Source organism: Lathyrus oleraceus, chromosome 6 (assembly GCF_024323335.1).
Source record: "Lathyrus oleraceus cultivar Zhongwan6 chromosome 6, CAAS_Psat_ZW6_1.0, whole genome shotgun sequence".
Taxonomy (NCBI): domain Eukaryota; kingdom Viridiplantae; phylum Streptophyta; class Magnoliopsida; order Fabales; family Fabaceae; genus Lathyrus; species Lathyrus oleraceus.
This window is the reverse complement of record NC_066584.1, coordinates 390,696,741-390,711,342: the sequence shown is the minus strand read 5'-3', so window position 1 is coordinate 390,711,342 and position 14,602 is coordinate 390,696,741. Positions and strand designations below refer to the sequence as shown.

General features: G+C 33.1%; 2 protein-coding genes across 2 annotated transcripts; both read right to left on the bottom strand.

Moving 5' to 3' along the window:
- Positions 1-721: 721 nt before the first annotated feature.
- On the bottom strand, positions 722-3,321 carry LOC127097507 (leucoanthocyanidin reductase). The gene is made up of 5 exons (XM_051036004.1): positions 2,880-3,321; positions 2,655-2,795; positions 1,600-1,837; positions 1,316-1,519; positions 722-1,221 (listed from the first exon to the last, which is right to left on the bottom strand). The coding sequence occupies exons 1-5, from the start codon at positions 3,090-3,092 to the stop codon at positions 962-964; spliced, it is 1,056 nt and encodes a 351-aa protein (XP_050891961.1). The 5' UTR covers positions 3,093-3,321; the 3' UTR covers positions 722-961.
- Positions 3,322-8,175: 4,854 nt separating this feature from the next.
- Positions 8,176-8,793, bottom strand: LOC127095805 (uncharacterized). The gene has a single exon (XM_051034442.1). It carries the CDS (start codon positions 8,791-8,793, stop codon positions 8,176-8,178), a length of 618 nt encoding a protein of 205 aa, XP_050890399.1.
- Positions 8,794-14,602: the final 5,809 nt, after the last annotated feature.

Below are 14,602 nucleotides of genomic sequence, written 5' to 3'. Positions count from 1 at the left end.
TTGGTGTGTATGGATTTCAATCTTTGTAGAGTGCCCGAAGATTAAAATTCGTATATATTTTTTATTGACATTGGATGCGTGCTTGTTGTGAAAGTGATGCTCAGAAAACAAAATATGATCCGTTTCTTAATTAACAAGAAAACCAGAAAGTAAAAGGAAAGAGAGAAGAAAAGAGAAATACAATTCAAAATGAGAATTAATATGCTATTTATAAGAAAACTAAACTGTAGCTTTCAACTAACATACTAAACAATCGGTCCAACAAAATGACATAATTCAACACACTAACTTAAACAACAAACTAACATATTTCGACATCTACACTATCTCTTCGACTTTGACAGAGTTCTTCAACTTCGATAGAGTTTGTTACAACACTAGTTTATAACCCATAAACTACAGTTATGATGAAGAGACTCGTTAGATTTTGTTGCGTTCGAATTTCAAACTCTAGATATCACAAAAGGAGTATTTTCGAATTTTCAAAAAAAATATAATGAATAATTTCAAAAAAAAAAGACTTGAGGCAACGAGCGCAGCAAAAAAAACAGTGAGCTCATGCCAGTTTTCAGTTGAGTTCACGGTGATGGCTGACAAGCTTGTCGATATGCGCGCTCGGCTACAGGACTGTGAGTCTGTGATGGTGGAGGCGGGTTTATAAACTGGCTAACTAGCTGGTATTTATCAGATATGTTCACCATAATGAAATGAAAGCATGCTCTTGGGGGAAAAAGACAGTTTCTTTTATAGCAAATATTAGAAAGCAACACAACTACATGAATACTTTAAAGCGAACACAGAATAACAATAAGTTGTTGCCACTCGGAACATACATAGACACTACAACACTACAACAGTCATTCATACTTAGTACAAATATTCAACAAAAACACATGACATATGATGGGACAGTCTTGAAAATAACATCAACATGTCTTATGACTCAAAAGAATATATAACTTCAACAGGAAGCTGTGATTATTACTGGTTCTACCATAGACTTTGTTCCGCCGGCAACTCCATTCTCCCCTTTACGAATCTTGTCGGCCGCCATGACAACAAAGCTCTCAAAACAATCCTCCATGCTCCTGAATGATTCTCCGGGATAAAGAGTGCTAATCTCAACATCATGAACTCCATCTATCTTGTAACTAACTTGACATCCATTGATGAATATATCATGAGTGAGTGATGCAACAACGCTCTCTGGTATGATATTTTCTGCATTTCCACATAAACAAAAATATTTCACTTTTCATACTATTTGTCACATTAAAATATACATAATAATATTAAGAAGATAGCAAGATTGAACCTGCGGCTATTGCTAGAAGATCGTTTTCAGAGACGAAAAGTCTAGGGATTTTCCGAGCAATTTTACTCTCCCACAAAGAAGCAAGTTCATTCATGCTATAACAGTTAATAGAAGGACGAAAATGAATATTTTTGTTGATTGTTCTATGATCATCAACTATCTTCATAGTGAACTTTCCAATATCAAAGCCATCAACAAAGTAAGCTGCATAATTAATCATAATCACGTTACTAATAAAATGATAATTTATGGTTAATGCTATAAGTGCTTGTTTTACTATATACCTTTGACATTGCCGTTACCATAGACGTGCAACTGATCCAACGGTGGAGGAAGCGATGATGGATGACAGTTGTTATAGTAAGGCCAAGATGCGATGGAGTTGCAACAAATGTAGGTGTAGGGTACACCAGATTCCTCGATCACACGTCTAACCAAACGTTTCTGTTTGTACATTGCTAAACCTGGCTCCACAGGATCTGCTCTGTCCACATCGTGACCAAATTCTGAAGGCAAAAACCTCTGCAACATGTTGAATTCATTATAAGTTTATAACATGTGTTTAATGCAATCATATTCATAACATTATGATACTATTCACATGATTGAGATAAAATTGATATCAACATATTTACAAAATTGTTTTTATTAATGATACTATTTCATGTGGTTGATATGAAGATTATTGATAAAGTTTTAACACACAATATTTAGATTTTATTCTTGTATTTTTTTATATAATTTTAATAGACTTATCACAACAATCTAATATCAATCCATTATTTCAAATTAAATTACTTTAATCCATTATGTTTTTTTTTTAATATAAATGAGTTTTACATTTTCAAGAGACCCTAGTAAATTTTTTTTTTTTAGAAGTCTCATTTGATAAATATATATGTAAGACCCCCAAAAATATTACTATATATGTTGTCCTTTCATACATCTAAGTCATTAAATATGAAATTATTAAATCAATAACTAAAAATGGGTGCACAAATTGACCATATGTGTACTCTAAAAGTTACCTTTAATTAAAATGCTTGGTTCACATTTGTAATATTTTTTAGGTTATATTAGCTGTACCCCTTCTAATAGCTCTAAAGAAATAAAGATACCTTTAATAATTGAAAACTTATCAACATAAAGTAACTACTATTTATAACTACTAATACCATAAATAACTGAAGAAAAAAACAGTAGCAAGAGTAGTTGTTTATTTATCGATTTATACTCTAAACTGTCCATTAATTCAAGTTTCATCTTAATAAAAACTGTTTTATTATAAAAAAAATAGAACTCATTAATTAAACCATAAGTTTGAATAGAGATACTATACCTTAACGGTCTTAATTGATTTCATTGCCTCCACCAAAGTAATCTGATCCAGTAAACTCTCAGCTCCTATTGCAGAAATTACTATATCTATTTCATACTTCTTCAAAATCTTCTCCATGAACTCTTTGTTATCTACCACACCCTACAGTGACATAATTTTTTTTTTTTTTTACGTATAATAATATATATGTTAACTCTGAACCAAAAAGTTTATATTATAACTTACGTAAACGATAATGGCTCCTTTGTCTTGGAAAGTCTTAATAGTGGTAGACTTGGGAGAAAGAAGAGGTCCTCCGGGGCGGATCAACAAATAGGTTGGATGTGATGAGGAAAGACTTGCCTCAGTCAAAAATTTTCCCATGAAACCTGTTGCACCAATGATTAGGACTCGATTCTTGGAAGCAAGAGTGGTTGGTGGTGATGAAGTTGGTGCCATTGTTTTGCTTTTGGGGGAGTGATAATGGTAACAATTTGGGTATGGAATGATTTGAAATGAAAGGGTGCTAGTTTGTTATATAGAATAAATGGATGTTACGGTTACATGATACTAGTTAGTGACCATAAATGGAATTAATATTGGTAGGGAAGGGTTGCTATATTAATTTCCATCATCTACTCTTCAACTCTTTCAACTCAAGTGTTTTTTAACCGCTGACTACCAAATGCACATGAAAGTTTGGATTTGCTCATTTGAAGTTTAGGTCCAATTTGCTATGAAAAAATTTAGGTGGCCAAGCTACACGTTTTTTTGTAAATTAAAAATTTGGTATATGTTATGGAGAGACCAACATGATTTTATATTATTTGAGAATAGAGAGTAAGACTAGTTTATATATATATTTATATCAACCTAACAACTTAATAACATGTTTTTGGATAAAAAAATTGTTTTCTAAATGCATTGATGTGAATTTAAGATCGATTGAAATAATATTTATTGTAAAAGAATAATACGAACAAAACAACAACTAGCTATTAATTTGGTCGTCGGGGTTAGTGAAGTGAGATAGACAATAGACTAATATTTAATATTTCATATATTTTGAGTAGATTATTGGCGAGAATTTATTTATTTTCTAAAGGAATTTCTACCAAAATGATGTTAGGTGAATTGACTATATAACTTTTCTAATTACATTGTATTAAAAGAATCTTAATTATATCGGCCTAAAGAAAACATCCTTACTATATTAATGTTGAAGTAGTCTAAAAATAAGTATCCATTTTTTTCTTCACTTGGTTTTTTCGAAGACTTCAAATCAAGCTATATCAAGAAAGTTAAAAGCGCAAGGCAAATCACTCTCAATTATAAAATTTGAAAAACAAACCAAATGATAGAGAAAATAATCATCGGATTGGATGCATATATTGGCAACATGTGGATATTTTGATGCATAATTTATAAGTATATGTATAAATACTATCTAACACATAGTTTGAGGTTTTTATTGGCTTAATCAAAATAAATATTTTATATATATATATATATAATATATATATATAATATATATATATATTATATTATATAATTATATATATATATATATATATATATATAATATATATATAATATATTATATATATATATATATATATATATATATATATATATATATGACTTTAATTGAAATACACTGACGGTGTACCGTCAGTTGATCATAGTCGTTGGATGTTGAAACAAGTTTGATTTTTATTTTTAAAATCTATAAAGTAATGCAAATGGGTGATGGTGATGAATCGATTGTGTAAAACTTTTTACACTGACAGTGTATAGTAATTAATCTCTCTCTCTCTCTCTCTCTCTCTCTCTCTCTCTCTCTCTCTCTCTCTCTCTCTCTCTCTCTCTCTCTCTCTCTCTCTCTCTCTCTCTCTCTCTCTCTCTCTCTCTCTCTCTCTCTGAAATATAAAGCTGAAAGTGATAATATATTAAACCAAAGACTGTGGCATTATATAGCCTTACAGGAGAAATAAATAAAATAACGGAAACATGCTAGAAATTAGGAAACTGACTCCACTACACTAGAAACTAGGAAACACACTTCACTATAGCTAGAAACTAGGAACAAACTCCACTAAGTAACAGTAGATGACTTATTCAACTTAGACAAATTCAAACTCCAACATACCCTCCCTTAAGCTTAACTATCCTGAATTAAGCTTACTTCAGACAAGTTAACAATTCCAAGTAGTGCTCTCAGTTTCTCGAACTGCTCCAGCTTCAACGACTTTGTAAAAATATCCGCAACTTGGTTTTTTGTTGCACAATACTCCAGCTTAACAGTTTTGCCATTCACCAGCTCTCTAAGATAATGAAACCGTACTTCGATATGCTTACTTTTCCCGTGAAGGACTGGATGTTTGGACAAAGCAATCGTCGAACTGTTGTCACAATGAATGACGGTTGCAGACACTTCTTCAGCTCTAATCTTCTCTAAGATCCTTCTAATCCACACACATTGACAAGCACAAAAGGCAGCGGCAATATATTCGGCCTCAGTGGTGGAAAGGGCGACAACAAGCTGCTTTTTAGATGCCCAAGAAATCGCACCGGACCCTATCAAAAACACACAGCCTGTTGTGCTCCTCCGATCATCCAAATCGCTGGCGTAGTCGCTATCCGTGAATGCCATAAGTCTTGTACTGCTGCTTTCACTTCTCCGGTAGAAGATTCCAAGTTCGATTGTACCTTTTAAGTATCTTAAGATCCTCTTCGCAGCAAGCCAATGTGACATCCTTGGATTTGCCATGAATCGACTTATGAGACATAATCCATACATTAAATCCGGCCTGGTCACTGTTAGATACATAAGACTCCCAACCAATTGCTTGAACATAGTTGCATCCACCTTCTCGCCATTCTCATCTTTTGTGAGCTTCGTTCCCGGCACAATTGGATTTTTAACAGCATTGCTTTCTTCCATTCCAAACCTTGCTAAAACTTCACGAGCATACCGTTTTTGACAAATAAAAATCCCATTAACACTCTGCTTCACCTCCACCCCAAGAAAATGTTTCATTTTTCCCAAATCTGACATCTCAAATTCGATCATCATCGACTTCTTAAACTCATCACACATAGCTCTATCATTTCCAGTGAATATTAAGTCATCAACATACAAGCTGACAATGAGAATTTTACCTCCTTTCGTCTTGGTAAATAGAGTATGCTCGCTCGGACACCTCTCAAACTCCTCATCCAAGAAATATCCTTCAATACGGCTGTACCAAGCTCTCGGGGCTTGTTTGAGCCCATACAATGCCTTCCTCAGCTTGTATACTTTCTCCTCTTCTCCTTTCTTTATGAATCCCTCCGGTTGTCGCACATACACATTCTCTTTTAGTTCCCCATGTAGAAACGCACTCTTGACATCTAATTGGAAGATTTCCCAATTTGATTGTGCTGCAACCGCAAGTATAGTTCGAATCGTATCGAGCCTTGCCACCGGAGCAAAGACTTCGGTATAGTCTATACCATAACACTGAGCATATCCCTTTGCCACCAACCTCGCCTTGTATTTGTCGACTTTACCATCTTCATTCAGCTTTGTTTTATACACCCATTTCACTCCAATTGGTGTAAAACCTGCAAGTAAGATAGTTAGCTCCCATGTGTTGTTTTTCTCGATCGATTCGATCTCATATTTCATTGCTTCTATCCACACCTTGTCTTTCACTGCTTCTTCGAATTTGACTGGATCGTTTTCTGTCATCATCATCAATAGCATGACCAATAAACTTTCTTCCTCATCTTCTCCTTCACCCGTGACATAATCAGCCAAATAACCTGGTGTTCTCCTTACCCGCGGGCCTGCAACCACTTCTCTTTCAATCGATCTTGATGGAGATGGCGGAATTGGACTGGGAAGAGAAGAGACTGGGCTTGGCGGTGTCGAATTACCACCAGATGCGGAAGACGAAGACGAACCAGAAGGCGATGAATTTGTGGTTGGCAGAGGACAAGCCATGTCATCTTCTCTCTCTTATGTATTCTGTTCTTCTTCTCCACAGTCGAGTATTTTCTCTTTTACACTGGTTTGATTCCAATCCCAGCTTTTGTCTTCATCAAACACTACATCTTTGCTTATCACGATCGTTTTCGTAACCGGATCATACAACCTCCATGCTTTCGATTCCTCACTGACTCCGAGGAAAACACATTTCTTGCTTTTATCATCTAGTTTTATCCTCTTCTGATCAGGTATGTGCGCATATGCTATGCACCCAAAGACACGAAAATACTCCACCTCAGGTTTTGAACCGCTCCAAGCTTCTTCAGGTGTCATGTCTTCTACTGCTGCTGTTGGAGATCGATTCTGGATGTGCACACTCCATCTTGTAGCTTCAGACCAAAACTCCTTTGGGACTTGCCTCTCACTCAGCATAGATCGTACCATATTCATTATTGTTCTATTCTTCCTCTCTACCACTCCGTTCTGTTGTGGCGTAAATGCAACCGTCAATTGCCGGGTGATACAATGAGTTTTACAAAACTCTCTGAATTCATTGGACGTGAATTCCCCTCCACGGTCTGTCCTCAAGCAAGCGATGAAGGTTCCAATCTCCTTTTCAACACTTGCTTTGAAAGCTTTGAAGGTGATGAGTGCTTCCGATTTTTCATGGAGAAAATAAACCCAAGTTTTTCTAGTGAAATCATCAATGAAAGTTAAAATGTACCACTTTCCGCTGTGTGAAATTGGTGTAATTGGACCACATATATCCGAGTGCACCAGCTGCAGCTGTCTCGATGCACGCCAAAGGCTCCTTTTTGACATCGACTCTCTGTGTTATTTTCCAGTCAGACACACCACACATATCTCCTTCGTGGACTTCAGCATCGGCAACCCAATAACCATCTTATTTTGTGCAAGTTGTTTTAGAGCTTCTTGGTTTAAATGCCCAAAACGGCGATGCCACAAATTCGTCTCCTTCTCGATCACCTCTTCTGTCTTCAAGCACATTGTGTTTTTTTGCAATTTGGATGTTAGAAGAAAGAACATCCTGTTTCCACTCATATTAGTCTCCATGATTGCACCTTTCTTGGGATGATATACTTTGCAGGTTTCATCACGAATCAAAATTGCCAAGCCTCTCTCTTGCAATTGTCCAAGGCTTAGTAAATTGTTCTTGAGCTCTGGGACATAATAAACTTCAGGTATGACTTGAGTGGCTTCGTTAACTTGTACTTTGACGCTTCCTTTTCCCACCACCGACATTCTTGTGTCGTTTCCAAGTTTCACAGATTGATTCAAACCTTCTTCCAACTCGAAAAACCAATCTTTGCACCCGGTCATATGATTGCTGCACCCGGAATCAAGGAACCAAACTTCTTCTTTGTTTGCCTGATGTTTCTCAAGATAAGACATCAAGAGCAACTCTTCTTCTTCTTCTAGTTCAACATAATTCGCCTTCTTCTCCCATTCGGGACACTCGTTCTGATAGTGCCCTAACTGGTGACATTTGTAGCACTCGATAATGGCACGATCGACTGCGTTTCTTCCTCTTCCTCTACCGCGTCCACCTCAGAACATTCCGCGACCTCTTCCTCTACTAGGTTTTTCATCTTGATACACTTTTAGTGCCAGCTCTTCTTGCACACATCCATTCAATCGCTGCCCATGGACAAGTAGGCTGCCATGTAATTCATCGATACTCATCATGCTCAGATCATTCGATTCCTCAATCGAACACACCACATAGTTGAATCTCGAGGTTAGCGATCTGAGAATTTTGCTCACGATTGTGCTCTGCTCCATTGATTCACCATTCATCTTCATCTTGTTAACCACCGTCAAGGTTCTTCCTAGGAAAATGTCGATTTTCTCTCCTTCTTTCATGGCCAGCAATTCGAACTCCCTTCTCAAAGCTTGCAATTGCGCCCTTTTCACCTTTGTAGAGCCTTGATACTTCTTTTCCATGGATTCCCAGATAGCCTTAGAGGTACCTTTGTCAAGAATAGTTTCCAGAATCTCTCTGTCAATGGATTGGAACAAGAAATTCTTGACCTTCAAATCCTTCAACTTCGCCTCTTCTACCAATTTGTTTTGCACCTCACTCGCCCGTGTTGTTTCGATCGACATCGCCGAAATGCCATCTTCCACCAGACTCCACAATTCTCTACTTCTCAGAAAATTCTCCATCGTCATGGACCAAAAATCGTAATGGCCATCAAATTTTGGGATGGCTGGCTGCACAAATTTTTTAGATCTCTCAGACATCTCTCTTGATCACTTTCTCACACAGGTTTTTGCTCTGATACCAAATGTGAAATATAAAGCTGAAAGTGATAATATATTAAACCAACGACTATGGCATTATATAGCCTTACAGGAGAAATAAATAAAATAACGGAAACATGCTAGAAATTAGGAAACTGACTCCACTACACTAGAAACTAGGAAACATACTTCACTATAGCTAGAAACTAGGAACAAACTCCACTAAGTAACAGTAGATGACTTATTCAACTTAGACAAATTCAAACTCCAACTCTCTCTCTCTCTCTCTCTCTATATATATATATATATATATATATATATATATATATATATATATATATATATATATATATATATATATATATATAATAAATGATTATGTTAGACACTGATGATTTGTTATAAAACATGAACAAGAAAAAGATGAAAATGGTACGATGAAAGTTGCACAAAATAAATTCTAAAACGTGTGTTTACACTATAAGTTTGATTTGCTCCCACAGATTTAGATAAATCAGATGTTAATGAGTAATTTGATAAATCCCCTTCAAGATACTTTGGAAACTTTAACATGAATCACACATGACTTAGATATATATTGACTATTTAAACATTTATTTTGGTATGTATTTTTAATTTGCATAATATCTCTATTTATAAAGAGAATCATATCATTTGATGGAAGAAAGCATTGTTTGAATCACCGGTCGTCTAACATTGTTATGTTCATTTTCGTTCAAATTACTTAATAAAGAATGCATTGGTTTAATGACAATTGTGTTGCTTCACATGTGCCTTTTAAGTTGAAATGTATTGGGTTCGAATCTGACCATCGTAATTCTTGGTTTTAATTTTGTCATTTATTTGAACAATTACTTAGTAAGTTAAATTTCCACTTATCCCCGAATAAATTGGTAGACAAATTTTGAATCATTGATCGAATTATTAATATGAGACATTTATTAGGCCTTGTATCTCATATCCTTTTCATGAGAATTTTAATAGTCAAACCCTTGAACTCTATGAAGCGGCACCACTTCATTCTCATATAGGTGGACTATATAAAAAAATGCATCCATAATTATACATTCTAGCAAACACATCATATATATCTATTAAGATGAAAACTTCATCCTACCACCCTTATTCTTATGGTTCAAGTACTTTTACCCGTTAAAACGTATCCATCATTAAGTACTTCAATCACTCTAATAGTGTATTTTTGTCATTGAACTCAAGTGTGAGTCAAGTTTCCACTATTGATGATTAATTAGATATGAGTTTGTACCACATCCCTAATGATTTCTTCATTGAATTCAATTATATCCAAACACATCATATCCTCAAAGAATTGCAAGATTTTTTCAAACTTTAATAAATTCAGAGTATTCAATTTTTTAACTAATCATGCATACAATGACTTTATGTAACTCTTGATAGTATTTACCATCTATCATCAAATCATGATACTTTTGTCATATTAATATAGTTATCATATACAACATATATTCTATATTTCTGATAGTTTCGATAAACTATCATCATGACACTTTTGTCATTTACACAAATTTTATGTCATTCTTCATTTGCTAACTTTTTTAATTTGAAATTTTATTTCCACTTAAGTATATCCAAAATATATTTTAATACATTAAACTTTTGTAGCAAATAACAACCACGATCAAACAAATTTGTTATAACTAACTTTTATTTTATAAAATGGGTTCAAACATGTAATTCATAAACTCCATATAAATACAACACCATATGATAAATTCAAGTTTCATATTTAACAAAAAAACCTAATACAAAATAAACAATGAATTTACATCATTAATATTTTCTATTATGATACACATATAATATGAGATAAATCATTTTAAATTTAATATACTCTTGCACAAACTAAAATACAATTTAAATATGTCCTTGATGTTTTTAACATTTTATTTACATCATTTTATGTTACAAATCATTGCACAAAAATAATAATTCAAATTCATGTTTTTTTTTGTACCAAATAATTTCATCTAGAAATAATGCATTATTAATTAAAATAAATTACTTACACTAAAGAATAATATTTAATATATATTTTGCATTTAAGTATGCATCATAAATCAAATATATTCTTATATATTCAAACTCACGTACTTGAATAATTTAAAAATCATGCATACATAATTTTACTGCACATGTCAAACTTAACATAAATATAAATTATGTGCAACATATTTTACAAAGATTTAGAACATCGTATAACATGCATTTATTTAAAATAGTTAGGTACCTTTCACCATGGTTATGAATAAGCAATCATGCATGTTTAGCTCTTCATCAAAGTTCTAGTAAAAAATTATTCACAAAAAATCATAAATCAAAATTATATAATTTTAGAAATTATATAAATTAATTGTGTACCTTTCACTATCATTGAAAGTTGTTATCATCTTCTTTAAAATTGCATATTTTAATATTAATTATGAATAAAGTATGGATCAAAATCGAAAATAAAAAATCGAACATAAAAATTATTAGATCTTGTGTTAGGGGTTTATTACAAAACATGAACAAGAAGAAGATGAAAACGATACGATGAAAGTTGCACAAAATATATTTCAAAGCGTGTGTTTACACTAAACTTTAGGTTCAATTCGCTCACACTAATTTAGACAAATTAGATGTAAATGGATAATCTGGTGAATCCCATTCAGGATACTTTGGAAACCTTAACATGAATCATACATTAACTTATATAATTTCTAAAATTATATAATTTTGATTTATGATTTTAGTGTGTATTTTCAATAAAGAAATGACTTATATATATATATATATATATATATATATATATATATATATATATATATTATATATATATATATATATATATATATATATATATATATATATTATATATATATATATATATATATATATAATATTGACTCTTAAAACATCGATTTTAGTGCGTATTTTCACTTTGCACAATATATCTATTTATAGAGAAAATCGTGTCATTTGATGGAAGGAAGCATTGTTTGAATCACTGGTCGTTTAACATTGTTATTGTTATGTTCATTGTCGTTCAAATTTCTATTTAAAGAAAGCATTGGTTTAATGGTAGGTGCGTTGGTTCAAGTGTGCCTTTTAGGCCAAGTTGTATCGGGTTTGAATTTGGTCGGCGCAATTCTTGGTTTTAATTTGTCTTTTATTTTCTAAAATAACATTTAAATTCCAAAAAGTATCAAAGCCAATTGTTGTACCCTTGACACTTTAGATCTCTATTTAAACTCAAAACCACTCCACCATTACAATTAATTGTGATACAAAAATTCCATTAAATGAAATTAATCATTATTTTTCCTCAAATAAATATTTGGGAAATCTTACCAACAGATTTTTCCTGAATATTGACTCTATAAACTCTTTTTATATTGGTAGTCTTAAGAAATTGAACATGGTTTAAATGTAAAAAATATTTTAAATTGTTAATCGAACACAATAAATAACTGAATTAGATTTAGTCAATAGATAAAAATAAACACAACAAAATGGGGAGAAACCAAGCCAAACAAAGGGCGTCACATACCTCTAAAGTCGTCTTTGAAAATGCGTAAGACGAATTAAGATAAAAAAATTCAAAATTGTCATGATTAAATAGAATTTAATAAAATATTTTCCAGGTTAAATTATGAGTAAAGAATATCTCTACTTATTTTGTTATAATTAAACTATGAGTAATATTCACATAGCCTCCGAAGATTTAAGACAGAGAAACAAGCAGAAATAACACACTACCACAAGAGAATAACATATTAAGATAAGTCAAGCTAGTTTTTTAAGCATGTATATTTTGACCAATAGAATTATCTCTACTTATAAATATTCATTTGACACTTTATTTTAAATATATAAAATCAATAATAAGTCCTTTCATCATAATTCATCATTTATTTTATTTATGTATTGCAGAGGTGCAGGAGAACGAAATTCATGCAAAGACTTTGTTTCAAGTTAAAGTTTTGCTTATATATGCAAACTAGTGAGGCTGATGAAATCTAACTGTAATTGATCTTTAACAAATAACCTAGAATCAATCAATTTCAGTTAGATAGAGAGTTAATACTATAGTGAGTGTAGTACATCATAACTACAATAGTTTCTGTTGTGACAAATATCGCACCAGTAACATATAAAACTATGAAAAAAATTGAGTTTTTTAAACAAACACAAGAAGCTCTTTTTAGGCTTACGAAAGAGAGGGAAGAAGGAAAAAGAAGAATAAAAATTGGTTAAAATCGTTTTACTATTTACTTTCACAAAAGGGAAAATTGTTTACAAGCAAATATCAATAAACTTTAACCACCTCTTAACAATCTGGGGGAGCAACCTATTTATAAACTATAAGCTAACTTAACCAACAAGCTAACTTAAGAACTAATCTAACTTAAACAACAAGCTAACTTATACAACTGTATGCTAGAATAAGCTTCGACTACAACACACACATCTCTGACTCCTACATGCTTGAACAGACTTCGACTACACCACACACAACTCTTGTCCAAACATGAAGTTATCCCTATCGCGACTATAGTCTGATCCAAAATACCACAAATATCCACCTTGGAAAATTTTTACAACATTAATATAACAAAGTAGTTTTTATTATGCAACTTTATCAACTGCGTACAGTGGAAGAACTTGCTACTTGGCAATGACTTGGTGATCATATTTGCAGTATTGTGATCTGTCGAAACCTTAATCACTTTGACTTCTCCACTTTTGATTTTCTCCCTGACGAAATGCAACCTAACATCAATTTGCTTTGTTCTATCATGACAAGCTGAATTCTTCGACAAATATATGGCACTTTGACTATCACATTTAATAGTGATAGCTTGACCTTGAAGTTTCAGTTCCTTAACAAACCCTTCAAGCCACAATGCTTCTTTCATAACTTCAGTGAGGGCAATATATTCAGCTTCAGTGGTTGATAAGGCAACAAACTTCTGAAGAGAAGCTTTCCAACTTATTATTGTACAAAACATAATGAAAACATATCCAGAAAGAGATTTTCTGTTGCACATACATCCTGCATAGTTAGAGTCGACAAATCCTTTGACTTCGGCTTCACCATGACTCATGGATTCACCATAAACCAAGAACCTACTCAGGGATCCTTTTATGTATCTCATAATCCACTTCAAGGCTTGCCAATATGCCTTCCTAGGGTTGGCCATATATTTGCTTATAAGGCTCACTCCATACGCTAGATATGGTCTCGTACCGATCATAAGATACATCAAAGAACTTATTATACTAACATATGAATACTATTTATATAAGATTTTTCAAATTAAATACTAGGACTTTGAGTCGTGCTCAGCTTGAATTGAGGAGTTGTCGATGTTACAATAGGATTTGAATTCGACATACCAAATTTGTCAAGAATCTTCTTCAGGCATGTCTCTTGAGATAAGCATAATCTCGATTGCTTTCTATCTTTTCAAATATCAATCCCAAGAATCCAGGTGGTAGCTGCCAGACCCTTCATGTCGAACTCCTTATGGAGTTCAACCTCCACCTTCATAATATCATCGACATTGTTGCTTACTATGAGGATTTCATCCACATAAAGCAACACAATAACAAGTGAACTTCCAAGTCAAAATCTGAAGTAAACACAATGGTCGAACTGACTCCTAGTGAAACCTATGAGTGTCAT

Coding starts and splice junctions, on each gene's coding strand:
- LOC127097507 (XM_051036004.1), bottom strand. CDS start 3,092: ATGGCACCAACTTCATCACCACCAACCACTCTTGCTTCCAAGAATCGA. Junction 2,796..2,879: donor AAGGAGCCATTATCGTTTAC/GTAAGTTATAAT, acceptor ATGTCACTGTAG/GGTGTGGTAGATAACAAAGA. Junction 1,838..2,654: donor AATCAATTAAGACCGTTAAG/GTATAGTATCTC, acceptor AACATGTTGCAG/AGGTTTTTGCCTTCAGAATT.
- LOC127095805 (XM_051034442.1), bottom strand. CDS start 8,793: ATGGAGAATTTTCTGAGAAGTAGAGAATTGTGGAGTCTGGTGGAAGAT.